General features: G+C 46.3%; 1 protein-coding gene and 1 pseudogene across 1 annotated transcript in view; one reads left to right on the top strand and one right to left on the bottom strand.

Annotated features, from left to right (window-relative positions):
• Positions 1-18,391, top strand: part of SLC66A1 (solute carrier family 66 member 1) — a 39,743-nt gene that overhangs the window by 11,202 nt on the left and 10,150 nt on the right. The window contains exons 2-5 of the mRNA XM_030185724.1: positions 117-275; positions 6,247-6,376; positions 12,796-12,886; positions 18,213-18,361. Coding sequence (XP_030041584.1) covers positions 117-275; positions 6,247-6,376; positions 12,796-12,886; positions 18,213-18,361 — 529 coding nt within the window. The remainder of the gene's footprint in view (positions 1-116; positions 276-6,246; positions 6,377-12,795; positions 12,887-18,212; positions 18,362-18,391) is intronic.
• LOC115456562 lies at positions 10,662-11,429 on the bottom strand (annotated as a pseudogene).

Below are 18,391 nucleotides of genomic sequence, written 5' to 3'. Positions count from 1 at the left end.
GGGAAGGAAGGAATGATCCCGCAGTAGAAAGAGGCACAAACAAAGGCATCAGAGACCGGCCGGCCGGCTACAGGAAGGAGAGGAGGCTAGAACGGAGCCTCCGCCATGCGGGGCGTCCTGAGCTCCGCTTTCCTGACGGGGAACTTCTCGGACTGCATTAATGGGTCTCTCTGGATCTGGAACGTGTTGCAAGAATGTGTCCAGGACGAGCGCGACGTGGCCAGCGTCGTCCTGGGGCTGTTCTCTATCCTCTGCTTCATGGCCGCTTCCTTCCCGTGAGTACCGGGGGCTACGGATGCCATTGCCACTTCCCCTGAGCCTGTGACGTCAGAAGTCACCAGCCCTGACGTCAGAACTCACCAGCCCCTGACGTCAGAGCTCACTTTCGTGGAACGTTCGATCCTCCCAGGGGTTTTTTTTTTTTTTTTTGGTTCACTTTTCAATGGTTTTAAAGCCACAGGGGAGTCGAGCTGTAGAGCACTTTGTCCCATTCCTCCCCCTCCTTCCCCCAAATTATTTTCTTTATCTCAGCCAAAAGACCAACCTTAGCTCATGGCTCAGGATGTGAATCAAAAGGAGGCTGACATTTGCCTCTTCATCATGTCTGCTGCCCTGTATCACTTCCTAGCACATCATACTTTTCTTTGATAAGTGATTCCAAGTAAACATAGTAGATGACGGCAGAAAAAGACCTGCATGGTCCATCTAGTCTGCCTAACAAGATAAATTCGTATCTGCTACTTTTTATGTATACCTTACTTTGATTTGTATCTGCCATTTTCAGGGCACAGACCTTATAAGTCTGCCCAGCACTATCCCTGCCTCCCGTCCCAACCACCAGCTCTGGCACAGACCGTATAAGTCTGCCCAGCACAATCCCCGCCTCCCAACCAGCCCCCCCCCCCCTCCCACCACCGGCTCTGCCACCCAATCTCGGCTAACCTTCTGAGAATCCATTCCCTCGGAATAGGATTCCTTTATGTTTATCCCATGCATGTTTGAATTCCGTTACCATTTTCCTCTCCACCACCAGGGATTGGGTAATGACAAATAATGGTTTTAGAAATATGGGGGCATTTGGCCAGGATGTAAGAGCAGAGCACAAGAGCTAGGGGAAGATAATCTGATTTGTCATTGGGCTCCTGAGGAAGATACCAGTGCTCACGCTTGATGGGGTTGTGCTTTTAATCAGGACCGCCGAGGGGTAGGGCCAGGTCCGTAGCCCCGCCCCCCTCCATCCACCACCGAGCCGGGCCCCCTGAATTCAAATTATAGTGCCTCACCTCAACCTCGCTGTGTGTGAAAGAAGCGCAGCAGCGGCAGTCTGCAGATCGCCTCCCTTCGGGCCTTCCCTCCCTGTGTCCTGCCCTCGCGTAAGTTACATCAGATGAGGGCGGGACACAGGGAGGAAGGCCCGAAGGGAGGCGATCTGCAGACTGCCGCTGCTGCGCTTTCACACGGAGCGAGGTGATGCGCTGTGATTTGAATGGAGGGGCCCTGGCCTGGTGGCGGCAGATGGTCGACGGAGCCGAGGGTGTCCGGGTGGGACTGCGGCGCCGGGCCCCCCTTGGAGGCCCGGGGAATTTTGTCCCCCCTCTCCCCGGCCCTGCTTTTAATGTTTTTTACACAGCGAGGATTTATTGCCAGGTCATACTATATCTCCAACTTGCAACAAGTGTGCCTTCAAGAAGCACTTTAAATCCTTTTGAGAAACTCACTTTATAGGAATATACTGGTGAAATAACAAAGGCCAGGCATTTTGTGTGCTACTATCAATAAGTTTGTGTATGTGGAATTCAAGTGGGCAAAGTTTGGCACCTCATTGGCTTCATTCAGTTTTTACCAGTGCAATATTAATGCATTATAAAGGGTTAATCTGAGATCTTTGTGTTGTATGTGTTAATGTATCTGTTTCTTTTCACCTTTTTCTGAGTGCATATAATGAGCAGGCCCTTCAGCAGTGGCATGTGCAAGAAGCTGAGGCCCCGATGCTCAAAACCAAATGTGGGCGCTAGAAGCTATTAGGGCCATACTACCGCCCACATTTACCTGCACAGAATGTTCAGAGGCTTGGAGCGTGGGAACAAACGAGCGCGCGGATGAACAATGCAAGTAGCGTGCAAATGTAGTCAAGCTCATGTTAATGAGGTCAATTTGTATTCTTCCCCAATGCTAACAAAACTGCCTTACCGCTGTAAAAAATAATGCCAGGTCGGAGCAGTCGTTATGGTGTTGGAACAGAGGATTTCTCATGATCTTCTGCAAAATCTGCCAGTTTGATTGCTTTTGGAAGCAGAAGGAAGTCTATGCAAGCCCTTAAGTGCTGGTCGTGAGAAATAGCAGGCCCAAGCAAAAGCACACATTGGCGTCTCTTTCCTGCATCTAAATTTAAAGCGTCCATGCTAAAAAAAAAAAAATGTAGAAATGCCCAAAGTGAAAATACACTTTGGCATCTGTTTGCTGCATCTAAATATGTGTCCAAGCTAAAAAAAAAAAAAAAAACACGTATGTTTAGGCTACAGAAAACAGACGCCAATGTTTGCTTCACATTCAGGTTTTTCCAGTCACCTGTGCACAGGAGCCGATCTTACCGCGGAACTCTTCTGTTCCAGGGGCGAAGCTATGGGGCCACGGGGTCCTGGGCCCCTGTAGATTTGGCCATGGACCCCCCTGCCGCGACCCTCTCAACCCCCCATCCCACCGACAATCCTCCCCTGCCGCCGTTGCGTACCTTTCCTGGCGGGGGACCCCAACCCCCGCCAGCCGAAGTTTTCTCGGCCGCGCGGCGTTGCTTGCTGAATGATCTGATCAAGTTCAGACTTACGCACAGAAACAGATTCAAACTTGATCAGATCATTCGGCAACGCCGCGCGGCCAAGTATAGGACTTCGACTGGCGGGGATTGGGGTCCCCCGCCAGCAAAGGTACGCGGCGGGAAGGGGGGGTCAGCAACGCCGCACGGCTGAGAAGAGGACCTCGGCTGGTGGGGTTTGGGGTCCCCCCCCAGGAAAGGTACGCGGCGGGAGAGGGTTGGCGGCGGGAAGGGGGGTAGAGAGGGTTGTGGTGGCAGGGAGGGGGTGAAAGTTGGTGGCAGCGCTGGGGGGGGGGAGCTAAAATGTGCCCCATCACCTCGGGCTCTGGACCCCCCTCCCGTCAGTTTGGCTATGCCCCTGTTCTGCGCATTTGCCAAGCACAGTCCTCCCGCCAAACTCCCTCATGCTCAACGCTAATGAGTGTGCCTATATTTGCATCTTATTAGCGTTGAGCATTAGGGTGTTCTTCTGCACTGTTCCAGTTGTATTTTTATGGCGTTATTCAGAACAGCACCAGAGCTTTGAGCATATGGGCCTGAGATTTCAGTTCATGGGAAATTTAGGTTTTTGAGCAATTGGTTTTCAGAATTCTTTTTGTTATAATAACCGCGTTAGTATTCGAGCTTACAAATGCATGAGGGTGAGCGTAAACCCTGACTTCAGCACTACCCATACGTTACATTTATTCTCCGAGGACAAGCAGGCCATAATTCTCACAATTGGGTAATGTGATCCCGAGCTTCTTAAAAGAGTTTTGTGGAGAGCAAGACACGCTCCACTGCGCATGCATGAGTGCCTTCCCACCTGCCACGAGAGCACGGTTACTGCAGTTATTTTTCTACCACGGTGAAGAGTGACTGCTTTTGGTGGTGTCTTCACACTCTGGTCTGCAAAGAGCTTTTTTGGTGCCTTTCGGCATGTTTTCCGCTGTTTTTCAGTGTGCCCTTGTTCGGGCCCCCTTTTTCCTCACCCCGTACACGGAAGTATCTTCGGTTTCGGCTAGGAACACAGCACTTCCAGTACTGCGCCAGGTTCAGGCCCATGACAGACTAGCGTCAGAGCAAATCCAAGAAGACAGGAGGAGCCTCCACGGAAAGTCAAAGCAAAACAGCAAAAGTAGAGGCTGACAAATGCGCAAACCAATAGGGAGATAATCTCAAAAAACAGTTTATTCAGAATATTCATATCAATATCAAGGACCCGACACGATCCGTGTTTTGGCGCCAAAGCGCCTGCCTCAGGGGTCACAATCAACTTTCTCTGAGGAGAAGCTGATAGGCTTGAATTCCTTTATGTATGCAAGTTAATCCACAGAGAGAACAAAGGAACAGCCAACCGATCAGCAAACACCATGTGTAGAAGGTAAGCCCATCTCTGTACAGTCTGTAGTTGTTTGCATCATGAGAAGTTTGCTTTTGTCAGAGCCCCCTGTCAAACCTCCCCCTGTGTCATGGGACCTCAGCATTGTTCTCACCCAGCTGATGAAAGCTCCTTTCGAGCCACTGAATTCCTGCCCTCTGAAGTACTTGACATGGAAGGTCGTATTTTTCGTGGCTGTTACTTCAGGTCGTAGGGTCAGTGAGCTTCAGGCCTTCATGGTGGATGCACCTTATACTAAGTTTCATCACAACAACGTTGTCCTCTGCGCTCACCTTACGTTCCTGCCAAAGTTTGTGTCGAACCAGTCGATTGTCTTGCCAACTTTTATTCCACGACCTTATGCCCATCCTGGTGAGAACACCTTTCACACCTTGGCGTGCAAGTGAGCATTGGCCTATTACATGGAGTGGACTAGGCCTCAAAGACAGTCTGCTCAATGTTTCTTTTGATCCCAACAGGATGGGGGTCACTATCAGAAAACGCACAATCTATAATTGGCTGGCAGATTGCATTTCTTTCAAATATGCCCAGGCTGGGCTGACCCTAGAGGATCATGTCACAGCTTACAATGTCAAAGCCACGGCTGCATTGGTAGCCCACTTGCCTTGAGCAGGATACCCAACGCAACAGTCGGTTTGGGTAGACAGTATTGCAGATTCTGTTTGGGATCTAGAATCCAACTCCACCCCCCCCCCCCCCCGGCCCATTTTATTGTATTCCGAGTTGCACTCTCAACTCAGTTTGTATATAGTTTCAGGTTAATCTGAGTTTTGTCCTCACCGTTGTGAGGCCCGATGCTAGGGATACCCCACTTGTGAGAATTATGGCCTGCTTGTCCTCAGAGAAAACAAAGATACTTATCTGTAGCAAGTATTCGCCGAGGACAGAAGGCTTTATATTCTCACAAGCCCTCCCGTCTTCCCTTGTGGTTGTCTCCTATTTTTTTATGCTGTAGTAGTTAACTGCGGTAACCATGCTCTTGCGGCAGGCGGGAAGGCACTCGCACATGTGCGGTGCAGCGTGTCTCACTCTCCACAAAGTTCTTGTAAAGCTTGTCATAAGCTCCGGACCTGGCAACACGGGGACTGTGTTGCCCAGTTGTGAGAATATAAGGCCTGCTGTCCTTGGAGAATACATACTTCAGGTAAGTATCTTCGCTTTTTCCATACTAGGGCCAGCGGTAGCCAAATGTGGGTGACGTGTCGGCACTAAGTTTCGTGGTGTGAAACTGAACAGACTTAAAGATAATCCAGTAGCATGGGCCAGTGGTGGAAGCAGGAGCTGGGTCAGACACACAAGACTGTGCCTCCTACACCAGTTTTCTCCCAGAGCAGTGGGAGCTGTTGGGGGGGCCACTCATTTTGAGAGTTTCTTCAGGTATCCATTTTTGCCTTTTCTCCTTTTGCAAGAGTTCTGGAAGCCCTGATAATTGGGTGGGGGGAAGAGGTCAAGGAAGCAAAATGGATTCTTTGCAGATTGTTGATATGTGTTATTGGCCCAAGATAAGCATTATGCAGAGCTGATGCTCGACCTGAGCTCATGGTCTCATTACAGCACCAACCTGTGCTTGAAAGGCTGGGGTACAAAAATATTTTATAGGCTCATTATTTCTATTTTATAACTTGCCAAAAAAAATCTTGTCTTCCCGGTGCTATTACAGTTATTTATAAGAAATCGATACCACTTCTGTTTATTTTGCTTTCATACTGAGCACAGTGTTATGAGGTGAACCACGGGTTGTCTGCTGTGTCTGCATTTACAGGCCATGTTTATAGATTCTTCCCATCTTTCTTAAGTCTCGTAATCCTCTTCTCACTCTCTTTCCTCAAAAGACCAGGTAGTCGGACAGAAAGCAGAAGCTTGTAATTCGGAACTAGAGATAATTCCAGTGCTAAATAACCCTCTGCTTTCGCTCCACGGGCATGCATGTGGACACGGACCCAACATCTCCGAGCACTTCTAGAACTTTCTGTAACAAGCTCCCTCTTGAGATCTAATATATAGGTGTTCAGTGCGAACATACTTCATGGCCTTTTTGCTTTTTTTTCTACAGCCAGTGCTGGCGATCCTGTAAAACGGGCAACATGGACCGAGCTCTGTCCATCTGGTTCTTGATGGGATGGCTTGCTGGAGATTCCTGTAATTTTGTTGGTGCATTCCTCTCCAATCAGCTACCTCTCCAGGTACATATGTTGATTCTCTTGTGTTGTAACTAAGTGGAATTTTCAAGGCAAGGAATGTTCCTGGGGTTGAGGGAAGAGTTTGGTCCCTCTCCTGAAGCTGTGACACGGCATGTAATATCTACTCAATGTTCGGTGCTTGGAAGGGGTCTTATCTCTTAAGTGGGATTTTCCAAGTTCTAAGAACTCAGCGCACCCTGCTTTTGCGTAACCAAGCTGTGTGACCAAATGTAGAGGGTGATTCAAGTAACATAGTAGATGACGGCAGAAAAAGACCTGCACGGTCCATCCAGTCTGCCCAACAAGACAACTCATATGTGCTACTTTTTGTGTATACCCTACTTTGATTTGTACCTGTGCTCTTCAGGGCACAGACTGTGCTGTCAGTATCCGAGATGAAGGAAGAAAAGTACATACAGATGAGGGGAGAGGATTAAAATTGTTTAATTGGTGAGAAGAAAAGGAGAAACATGACGGCAGATAGAAATCCAGTCTTCCCATCCACATCAACTAGTAAACTCTGCACTGTTTCCATCTGTGCTTGTCCCAAGCTTTCTTGATTCAGATACAGTCCTCAACTCTATCACCTGCTGGGAGGCTGTTCCATTCATCCTCTTTTCTTTCCATAAAGAAATATTTCCTTAGATTATTCCGGAGTCTTTCATTTTCATCCTATGATCCATTTTTTTTTCCAGAACTTCCTTTCAGTTGCAAAAGCCTGCCTCCTGTGCGTTTATATCATTAGAGCAGTGGTTCCCAAACCTGGTCCTGGAGGCACCTCGAGTCAGTCAGGTTTTCAGGATATCCACAATGAATATTCATGAGAGAGATTTGTACGCACTGCCTCCACTGCTTGCAAATCAAATCTCTCTCATGAATATTCATTGTGGATATCCTGAAAACCTGACTGGCTGAGGTGCCTCCAGGACCAGGTTTGGGAACCACTGCATTAGAGAATAAAGGGCGAGTTCGTTCATCCAGGGTTGGAAGAAAGGATTGAGCTCAGTATGGAGGAGGGTGGTTGTCGTATCAATCCATAGGAAAAGAAAACAGTTTATCCAGCTGGAGGTATTGTGTATATATTTTCCTTATACTCGGGATTGAGGGGAATTCCTTCCATGCTGTTCTCTTCAGAGCTCAGTTTGAAAATTCTTAGGCTTCTGCGGCTGGCATCGTGATTAGAAACATGACGGCAGGTAAAGGCCACATGACCCATCCAGTCTGCCCATCCTGTGTAACCCCTACTTCTTCCTGTTCCTAAGCGATCCCACATGCTTATCCCATGACACAGTCCTCGACTCCACCACCTCCACCAGGAGGCCATTCCATGCCTCCACCACCCTTTCTGTGAAGTAATACTTCCTTAGGTTACTCCTAAGCCTATTCCCATTATGACATCACAATATGAGCTCTGGTTACCAGAGACTGAAACTCTTCACACTAAGGGGGGAAAGTAAGCCAAGAATAGGACAATTGAGCCATTGTGTCATCACTGATGAGGTTGGCTCTTAGGCATTGGTGGAATGAGGCATTATGACATCACAATATCAGCTCTGGTTAACAGACTGAAACACACTAAGGGGGGAAAGTAAGCCAAGAATAGGACAGTTGAGCCATTGTGACATCACTGATGAGGTTGGCTCTTAGGCATTGGTGGAATGAGGCATTATGACATCACAATATCAGCTCTGGTTACCAGAGACTGAAACACACTAAGGGGGGGAAAGTAAGGCAATAATAGGACAATTGAGCCATTGTGACATCACTGAGGAGGTTGGCTCTTAGGCACTGGTGGAATAGAAACATAGAAACATGACGGCAGATAAAGGCCACATGACCCATCCAGTCTGCCCATCCTGTGTAACCCCTACTTCTTCCTGTTCCTAAGCGATCCCACATGCTTATCCCATGACACAGTCCTCGACTCCACCACCTCCACCAGGAGGCCATTCCATGCCTCCACCACCCTTTCTGTGAAGTAATACTTCCTTAGGTTACTCCTAAGCCTATTCCCATTATGACATCACAATATGAGCTCTGGTTACCAGAGACTGAAACTCTTCACACTAAGGGGGGAAAGTAAGCCAAGAATAGGACAATTGAGCCATTGTGTCATCACTGATGAGGTTGGCTCTTAGGCATTGGTGGAATGAGGCATTATGACATCACAATATCAGCTCTGGTTAACAGACTGAAACACACTAAAGGGGGAAAATAAGCCAAGAATAGGACAGTTGAGCCATTGTGACATCACTGATGAGGTTGGCTCTTAGGCATTGGTGGAATGAGGCATTATGACATCACAATATCAGCTCTGGTTACCAGAGACTGAAACACACTAAGGGGGGGAAAGTAAGGCAATAATAGGACAATTGAGCCATTGTGACATCACTGAGGAGGTTGGCTCTTAGGCACTGGTGGAATAGAAACATAGAAACATGACGGCAGATAAAGGCCACATGACCCATCCAGTCTGCCCATCCTGTGTAACCCCTACTTCTTCCTGTTCCTAAGCGATCCCACATGCTTATCCCATGACACAGTCCTTGACTCCACCACCTCCACCAGGAGGCCATTCCACGCCTCCACCACCTTTTCTGTGAAGTAATACTTCCTTAGGTTACTCCTAAGCCTGTTCCTCCTTAACTTTGTCATATGCCCCCTCATTCCAGAGCTCTCCTTCATTTGAAAAAGGCTCTTTTCCTGTACATAAATGCCCTGGAGTGGAGGAGTAGCCTAGTGGTCAGTGCAGCGGACTTTGATCCTGGGGAACTGGGTTCGATTCCCACTGCAGCTTCTTGTGGCTGTGGGCAAGTGACTTAACCCTCCATTGCCCCAGGTACAAAATAAGTACCTGAATATATGTAAACCGCTTTGAATGTAGTTGCAAAAACCTCAGAAAGGCGGTATATCAAGTCCCAGTTCCCTTCCCTTGAGATATTTAAACGTTTTTATCATGTCTCCTCTCTTCCAGCGTATACATTTATTTTTATTATTATTATTTGTTACATTTGTATCCCACATTTTCCCACCTTTTTGCAGGCTTAATGTGGCTTACATATTACCGTTAACGGCGTTAGCCGATTCCGGTCTGAACAAATACATGGTATGAATGAATACAAAGTGATACTGTGGTAGAATGAGGTACATGTATGGTAGGTACAATTGGGGGGAATTTAGGGAAGGAGGGATGAGGAGTCAGGTAGTGTCCATTACATTCTTTGGTTACATTGTGTCGCAGGTGTCTATGTATTTTTATGTTGGGTCGGTGGGGTATGCTCTTTTGAACAGGTCTGTTTTTAGTGCTTTCCGGAATTTAAGGTGGTCTGGCATAGTTTTTACTATTTTTGGCAGTGCATTCCACAGTTGTGCGCTTAAGTAGGAAAAGCTGGATGCATAGGTGGATTTATATTTGAGTCCGTTGTTGCTTGGGTAGTGGAGGTTTAGGTATGATCGTGCAGATTTTGTGGTGTTTCTGGTTGGCAGGTCAATAAGGTCTGTCATGTATCCAGGTGCCTCATCGTAAATAATTTAATGAACAGTCGTGCAGATTTTAAAGGTGATATATTCTTTGATTGGTAGCCAATGCAGTTTTTCTTGGAGTGGTTTGGCGCTGTCAAAACGCGTTTTTCCAAATATAAGCCTGGCTGCTGTGTTTAGTGCGGTCTGAAGTGTTTTTATGATTTGATCTTTGCATCCCGCATAGATTCCATTACAGTAGTCTGCGTGGCTTAGTACCATTGATTGTATCAGGTTATGAAATATTTCCCATGTTGAGGTTCTTAATCCTGTCCCTATAATTTTTGCGTAAAGACCGCTTACTAATTGTAGCGATCATTGGAGCTGACTCTGTGGGTGCTGTGGGTGCTTGAGCACCGCCAATATTGAGGAAATTCCTTGTATGTGTCCAGGGCGGGGTTATTTCCATTGGGCTTAGCATCCCCAATAATTTTGAAAAGTTGGCTCCTATGGTAGCAGTTGTCTGGGTCTTGCTGCATCTGAGTAAGTGGAAGCGATATTTCAGCCATTCAGGTGAGTAGTTTCCTCAGGAAAGCAGGAGATTTCAGCGGGAAAGTCTGTTGGTCACAAATTTGAATTTTTTCATCAAAATTTTATTTTTGTTACATTTGTACCCCACGCTTTCCCACTCATGGCAGGCTCAATGCGGCTTACATGGGGCAATGGAGGGTTAAGTGACTTGCCCAGAGTCACATGGAGCTGCCTGTGCCTGAAGTGGGAATCGAACTCAGTTCCTCAGTTCCCCAGGACCAAAGTCCACCAACCTAACCACTAGACCACTCCTCCACTATCTTTGGGATATTAAGCCAAAAATCCACTCTTTGGCCTTGTCACCCACAGACTGCATGAGTGTTATGCAATGGTCTGCTCCCTATATATCCAAATGTCAAAATACAAAGAACGTTGTCAGCTTGTTATTGACAGACTGCTCATCGCAGAACAGGTTCGACTAATAACAGAGAAGAGTGGGAGAAGCCTTGGATCAACCATGATGAAATCCAAGATGTGGAGAGATTTTCCACCTAGCCTGTTAACCTGAAGGGTAAGCCTGGAGAATCTTTACATCATCCACCGGCCGATCATGGGTATTGGTCTCTACCATGCCAATCCTGTTCACCACACTGATGCCCTGGCTCACACGGCCAAATATCGTATGCTTTCCATCAAGCCACTGAGTTGGTGCTAAGGTGATGAAGAACTGGCTACCATTTGTGTCAGGTCCAGCATTGGCCATGGCAAGGATTCCTGCACCTGTACATTTTAACTCTGGATGAAGCTCATCTTCAAACTGTTTACCAAAGATAGATGCGCCACCTCGACCTGTCCAGTTGGATCGCCTCCCTGGATCATGAAGTCTTTGATGATCCTGTGGAACTTGGTGCCGTTATAATATCCCCTTCGTGCCAGTTCTGCAAAGTTCTTGCAAGTCTTGGGGGCATGTTTCCAGTACAGCTCCACCGCGATGTTCCCCATACTGGTTTCAAATTTGTGACAGGCTTTCCTGCCTCAATTTCCACCAACATCTCCTGCCTTCCTGAGTAAACCACCCACCTCAAACCCCCATCCAACCAGGTTTGGAGAGCCCACTGTATAAAGCCAAACAGCAGGCCTCACAGCATGATGGCTGAAATGTTGGTTCCACTCACTCATTTCGGATGTTTTGTTTTAGGTACAGGGTTCCTGTGGCATAAATATTTGTTGTTGTGGATATAATCTACCACATCTTCCTGTTTAAAGGGGTGCAGTGGGGGGGAAGGGGTTATTTTGTTATGAACTGGTAAAGGGTGTGGATCACCTTGAAGAAACTACCATGTGTGGTCCAGATCTTGGAAAGTGCGTCATTGAGAATTTGGAGTTGGCAATGGGAGAGGGGAAGGGGAGAGGTCTTTTTTTTGTTGTTGTTGTTGTGTGTGTAAAAATGGCCACATTCTATTGAGGTATTAACTGTTGTAAGTCTGAGACAATCACTGATATGCCGTTATTGTTCCTTTTCATTGTTTTTTTTTTCTAATTTGTTGGTTCTAATAATAGAATTCAAAATGTCTTCTTGCTTTCTGGAAAATGCTAACTCTCAGGACTGTGTGTGCTGTAGCTGTGACTGCATTGGTCGTACCATACCTTTGATGAGGCCTGCAGCAGGAGGAGAGGATTGGGTTGGATGCTTGGGCCCCAGCTCTTTCCCCATACCAGTTTTATCTCCCAGAGGAGGTGAACTGGGTAGGGCCATTCATGGGTGCAGGTTTTAGCAAATCAAGGTGGTGGTAGTCCTCATGCTCACTGACGATGAGCCGCCATCTTGCTTTTCTTGCATTTGCACTATTTATAACCATAACTCCAGCCTGGACAGGTTCTGGCTAAACTAAATATGAAGGACCAGAAAAAAGAGATTCAGCATTGAGCTGCCCCCTTGGGTGTAGCTTTGGTACAACATTCAGACTTGTGCAGAAAATGAGGTTGGACCTACATCTTCCATTGAGTCATTAGACCTGCTCACATGGAAAAAGCTTGATGTCCTTTCTGTTTCTTTTAAAGTGGTATTCTCCCCCCTCACCCCATCACTCTTCACCCTTCTTGCTCTTTCTCCATTCCCTACCCTCTTCCGCTGACCTTCCTTTGCTCTCCTTTTTCCCTTCCCTTTCTCACCAGTCTTTCTGCTCCTGTGACCACAGTTTGCATGGCCACAGAAAGAGTGCAACCCTAGGGTAGCCCAGGACGGTGACTTCCTATGGAGCATCTGCCCAGGTTCTAACCCCATTTGGGGTTGTGACTCATGGTTTGAGAAGCTCTGACCTGCACTGTCTTGCTCACCCTCATTGCTGTCCTTCCTCCACCCTGTCCCTCTGAGCATCATCATGTCCTAGTTTCCTTCAGCCTCAAGGCTTTATGATTGTTTTCTCTTGTAGACATACACTGCAATTTACTATGTGCTCGCTGACCTGATCATGGTGTCCCTCTATTTTTACTACAAATTGAGGAACCAAAGGAGAAGTGAAGGTAAGTTGAATATTCTTACATGGCTCTGAATACAGTATGAACAGAGCAGCTTTCCCTGTACATGGTCCTGTTTAGTTTATTAAACTGTACATAGTTTGTGTAGTGTTTAAAAATTAAGTAACAATGTCACAACTTGATTGTGAATTACATCAAACATACCATTAACCAGTTGTATTTATCATTCTATATAATAATTTGTACCTCCTCTGGCTGGCTAGCTTCGTAACATCTGAGAGAAGGGGGTTTAGGCATTCCCAATCTGCGTCGTTATAATCAAGCTTGCGTGCTTCGTCACTTGGGGGATTGGTTGCTAGATAGACAGGCTTATACTCCCCGAGAGTTGGAAATGGAACATTTTCGACCCTGTCACCTATATTTTTTACTGCAGGTTCCTAGTCGGAGGATACCTTCCTCTTTTAGAGCAAGCGTCTTGCTACGTTCCTCCTTACAGAGGAGGAGTGGCTTAATGGTTAGTGCAGTGGGCTTTGATCCTGGCAACATGGGTTCAATTTGGCCGCTGTCGTGGACAGGATGCGGGGCTCGATGGACCCTTGGTCTTTTCCTGGTGTGGCATTACTTATGTACTTATGAGGGAGGTTTGGAAGGACTTGAATAGATACTGGGGTGTAATGTCGGAAGTCTCTGATTTGATGCCCATTCAGGGTAATTTATTGGTTTCCCTGGTTATGGACAACCCTATGTTTCGAAGATGGGGGGGCCATGGGTATCACTAGATTAGAACATGTTCTGACTGCGAACGGGTCGATGTTGAACCTTGGGGCCCTAGGGGTGGGTATTGATTCTGCTAATCTCTTTGCGCATAACCAGTTAGCTCATTATATTCGTGAGCTAGGGGGCGAGGCGTTGGGAGCTAGACACGAGTGAGGGATTTCTCTGGTATGGTCATGGGAGACCGTCTTTCAGTCTCTGGATTATATAAGGCGCTTACGAGAATAGCTCCTTGCAAAAATAAGGAGAGCATTAGGCGCCTGTGGGCTCTAGATTTAGGGAGGTCAGATCTTGATCAGCTATCGGCTGAAGTGCTCACATTGTCGGTAAATGCGGACATACATGAATGCCAATTTGCGTAGAGCATTTATGGCAAAAGTTTAACTTTTCAATATGGCAGGGGTGGCAGACTCCCTGTGCTTGAAATGTGGCAGTCAGATGGGTTCATTCTTTCACTTTCTATGGGAGTGTCCGAGGATGCAGATCTTCTGGTCTAGACTTGATGGTTTTTTTGGAGGCGTTGCTGGGGATGAAAATTTCCTATACCTCGTTGGGAATAATTTTAGATAAATATAAATTATTTGCGGTAGCCAATAAGGGGGCTCAACTATTGATACGCAAGGCCTGTGTTCTGGGCAAGCGGCTCATTCTTGGGACGTGGAAGAGTGCGGCACCTCCAGAATTTTGGCATTGGCGCAACAAGCTTTTGTTGTTGGAACATAGGATGGTGGGGATATCCCCACGAAGGAGAGAGGTTTTTTTTTTTTTTTTGTCAATTTGGGGCCCGTACATACAATCTTTGTCCCCAAGGGCATGTAGTTTTGTGCTCAATTCTTTGTAAAGGTAGTTATCCCTGGATGTGTGTGTGTGGGTTTTTCTTTCTTTCTTTGGGGGGAAGAGGGGATGGGGTTGATTTGGATGTGGGTTTTAGTAAGATGTCTTGTTTTGTGATGTCAGCTTTGGGGTTAAGGTTAGTGGGTTTGATACATAAGGAGGGATAGGGGAAGTTTTATATAAAGCTTGTGAAAAGCTTGATGATAGGAATTTTTGGTGGGGTTCTATTGTGTACAGTTGTGAACATTTGTAAACCTGGATAAGTTTGCAGGTATATGTTTGAGAGTGGTCATTCATAAAAAAAAACTTTTGAAACATAAATTCTGTACCAAAGGGACTTTTAGATTCACACGCTGGATAGAGCACGATATTTCGATGGGATTGCTCTTCCCTCTTTTTTCCCCGTACAGCAGACAAAATTAGGGAATAAGTACTACTGAGGTGTTCAAGTTATTAAAGATTTACTGGGTGATAAAAGTCCTAGGTGTGGAATGGGGGAAGCTCTAAGTTAAGGGGATGGTATCTTGTTTACGTGGAATTTCAGTTGTATCTATTGTAATTTTCATCAATAAAGACCATTGAATTGCGGGTGGGGTGGGGGATGGGGATGGGCAGGGTAGGGAGAACAAATTGTTAAAACTTTGATGACAACACTGTTATCTTGTTTTTGATTAGTTTATTCATAGTAACATAGTAGATGACGGCAGAAAAAGAGCTGCACGGTCCATATAAGTCTGCCCAGCACTATCCCCGCCTCCCAACCACCAGCCCCGCCTCCCACCACCGGCTCTGGCACAGACCTTATAAGTCTGCCCTGCCTCCCACCACCGACTAAGCTTCTGGGGATCCCTTCCTTCTGAGCAGGATTCCTTTATGTTTATCCCACGCATGTTTGAATTCAGTTACCGTTTTCCTCTCCACCACCTCCCGCGGGAGGGCATTCCAAGCATCCACCACTCTCTCCGTGAAAAAATACTTCAGATTGTAGTGTAAAAAAAAATTTTTTTCTGCATATTGTGCCTATTGACTGTTTAATTTTTTTTTTTTTTTGTTACATTTGTACCCCGCGCTTTCCCACTCATGGTAGGCTCAATGCGGCAGGCGATGGAGGGTTAAGTGACTTGCCCAGAGTCACAAGGTGCTGCCTGTGCCGGGAATCGAACTCAGTTCCTCAGTTCCCCAGGACCAAAGTCCACCACCCTAACCACTAGGCCACTCCTCCACTGTTGAAACATAAAAAAATTACTTTCAAACAAAATTATTCTCAATCCACATACAAGAAGAAGAAACCTCAAGCCAAAGTGGATATCAGAACTGATATCAAACCTCCTCTTGAACAACCTTAAACAAAGGGTACAAAAGAAAAGGAAAAGGTCTCAGAATTCTATGGTAATACAACACCCTATGGACCGGACCGTGGAATGCTCAAATTGAGCTTGACATTAGACCCCAATCGATCATCAGCCAAAAATCCCTTTCAAAAACTTTTATTGTCACTTTAACTTATACCATAAATGCGGTTATTCTATTTTTGACGTGTGTCTGAAATGCGCGGCAGAGAATATTTTCTGTTTTCTACCGCACGGCGCTAACCAGTCGGTAATTGGCAGCGTACATGTGCTGACGATTACCACCTGGTTAACACATGAGACCTTACCACTAAGTCAGTGGGTGGCGGTAAGGTCTCAGGCCCAAAATAGACGCGCACTCGTTTTAATTTTGTCGCACGTCCGTTTCTGGCCACAAAAAGAAAAGGCCTTTTTTTGCAGGCGTACTGAAAAATGGAACCTGCGCGCATCCAATACACACACCTTTCAGCGCGTCCTTGTAAAAGGGCCCCTATGTAAATTATGAAATACAAGACTAGATTTTAAGTTTTTGGGTGACCATTGGCAAGAAATGATCAGAGGTTGGGGTGGTGGGGGAATAGGGAAAGTACTTCTACTACTACTACTTAGCATTTCTATAGCGCTGCCAGGGTTACGCAGCGCTGTACAAGTTTAAACATGGGGAAGGACAGTCCCTGCTCAAGAGAGCTTACAATCTAAAGGTAAAAACTATGTAGTCAGTGTAGGTAACCAGAAATCATTGGAGGGCGTGGGGGTGGGGTGGGGTGCAGTTTCCTCTCCTCCTTTTCACCTGAAATCATTGAAGTGTGTGGGGAGTAGGGTAAGGGCAACTGTTCTCCGTCCCAGAAATCTCCCCTGATCACCCCTGCCTCCTTGGCTTCCTATGTCATGTCCTCCCACTCACCTCTTGAGATCATAGGAGGGAGAGCCTGCAACCACTGTTCTTATCTAGGGAAAGGGGGATGAGATTTAATATACTGCCTTTTTGTGGTTACAGTCAAAGCGGTTTACATATTATATACACAAGACCAGCAGCAGTAATAACTTGAACAAAACTCAGCAGGAGGCTTCTGAGCCAGTGCATGCAACAGGTCTTGTAGTGCTTTTGTTTTCAAGTTGCTGCTGCTGTCGCCATGGACTGTAGAACAGATCTCCAGGCCCTGATGGTAACACGGCAGCAGCAGTATGCTACCTCTATCAACGTTAAAGCTTTGTGGCTAGACCTGGAAAAGGTGGTTACTGAAGAAAGCTATGGGAGGAAACTGCGTGGGGATCTTGCATGCTGCTGTACCCAAGGTGGGTGGAGTGCACTAGAGAGATGAAAACAGACTGCCCTGGATAAATTATCTTGGCTAGATGCTGGGGTGTATTTTTAGCGGTGTGGCCAGGAATAACTGAGCTGACCAGATGTTCCTTTTTCAGTCACCCTATGCTATGTTAATGTGCTTCGCAACGTGACCTTGCTGTGACTCTGAACCACTTGGCTGAATGGGATGGAAGCAGGTCAAGCCTGACTGTAATATGGGCAACTGAAGTCTTAAATTGGAAGGGTGCAGGGCATACATAAAATGTGTGATTTTTACCTATAAAGGGGGTGTAATTTCATAACCGAGCATCTCAAAAATGTTCATTGAAAAGGGTATCTATTTTATAAAGATAACATTGGTCCCTATGTGCCTGTGTAAAATAGAGCTCGAACATTATCTCCAATTATGTACAAATTTACACCAGCGGGGGGGGGGGGGGGGGGGGGGGGGGGCATATTTGTGACCATCTCTGGGAAAAGGTGACTAAAGTCACCAGAAACAAAAGAATGAGGATTTAATGAATTCTGTTTGAGCAGACGGTAATAGAACAGTCTGAACCTCATCTTTTTACGTGAAAAAATAAGTTACAGAAATTCAAACGTAACTTTCTTGCAGATTGCTTATGGACTCATGACATGAAAAATTGGCTTCTGTTAACACTTTGGGTCTTCAACTTTACTCACCCTTTTCCAAAGACGGTCACATTTTTAAACTCCTGCTGGAATTGTGTGCCAAAAAAAAAAATCAAAATTCTGGCACATGGTCAGAAAAACTTCCTGTTTTTTTTTTGTTTTGTTCTGATCTCTGTCCGTAGTCATTTTACAGTGGTAAGGAAGGTTTAGGTTTAACCTAGGCTGTTAGGCTAAGATGTTGGAACCTACAGCACAGATAACAGGGATTTTTCCTGTAATATTTGCCACCTGCCTCTGCAGCTGAGGTCAATTCCAAGCATTTTGAGGTCCAGTCACTGTCTTTTTCTTACAGAAGACTTTGTTTAGTATCATATGAAGGAGAAAGCTAAATGTGTGGATAAGACATGTTCTTCAGCGCAGACATCATGTCGGTGTGATAATTTTAGTAATTCTGTTCTCTCTCTCTCTCTCCCAGTAAACACTCCCATCAACATAGCTTTTGGGTTAACTGTACTGAGCTCAGTATCAGTGGTCGCCTCTCTGTGGGGGCCTGGTCTGCAAAATGAAAAAACAGCAGCAAAATTCAGGAGCAGAGCTCTTCTGGCTACTGTGCCTGATGAAAAGGTGAGTGTTTAAGGAGTGGAGGGAGGGGGA

This window comes from Microcaecilia unicolor, chromosome 13, assembly GCF_901765095.1.
Source record: "Microcaecilia unicolor chromosome 13, aMicUni1.1, whole genome shotgun sequence".
In the NCBI taxonomy this organism is placed as follows: Eukaryota; Metazoa; Chordata; class Amphibia; order Gymnophiona; family Siphonopidae; genus Microcaecilia; species Microcaecilia unicolor.
Note: the sequence above shows the minus strand (reverse complement) of the source record. Positions and strands in the feature narration are given on the sequence as shown.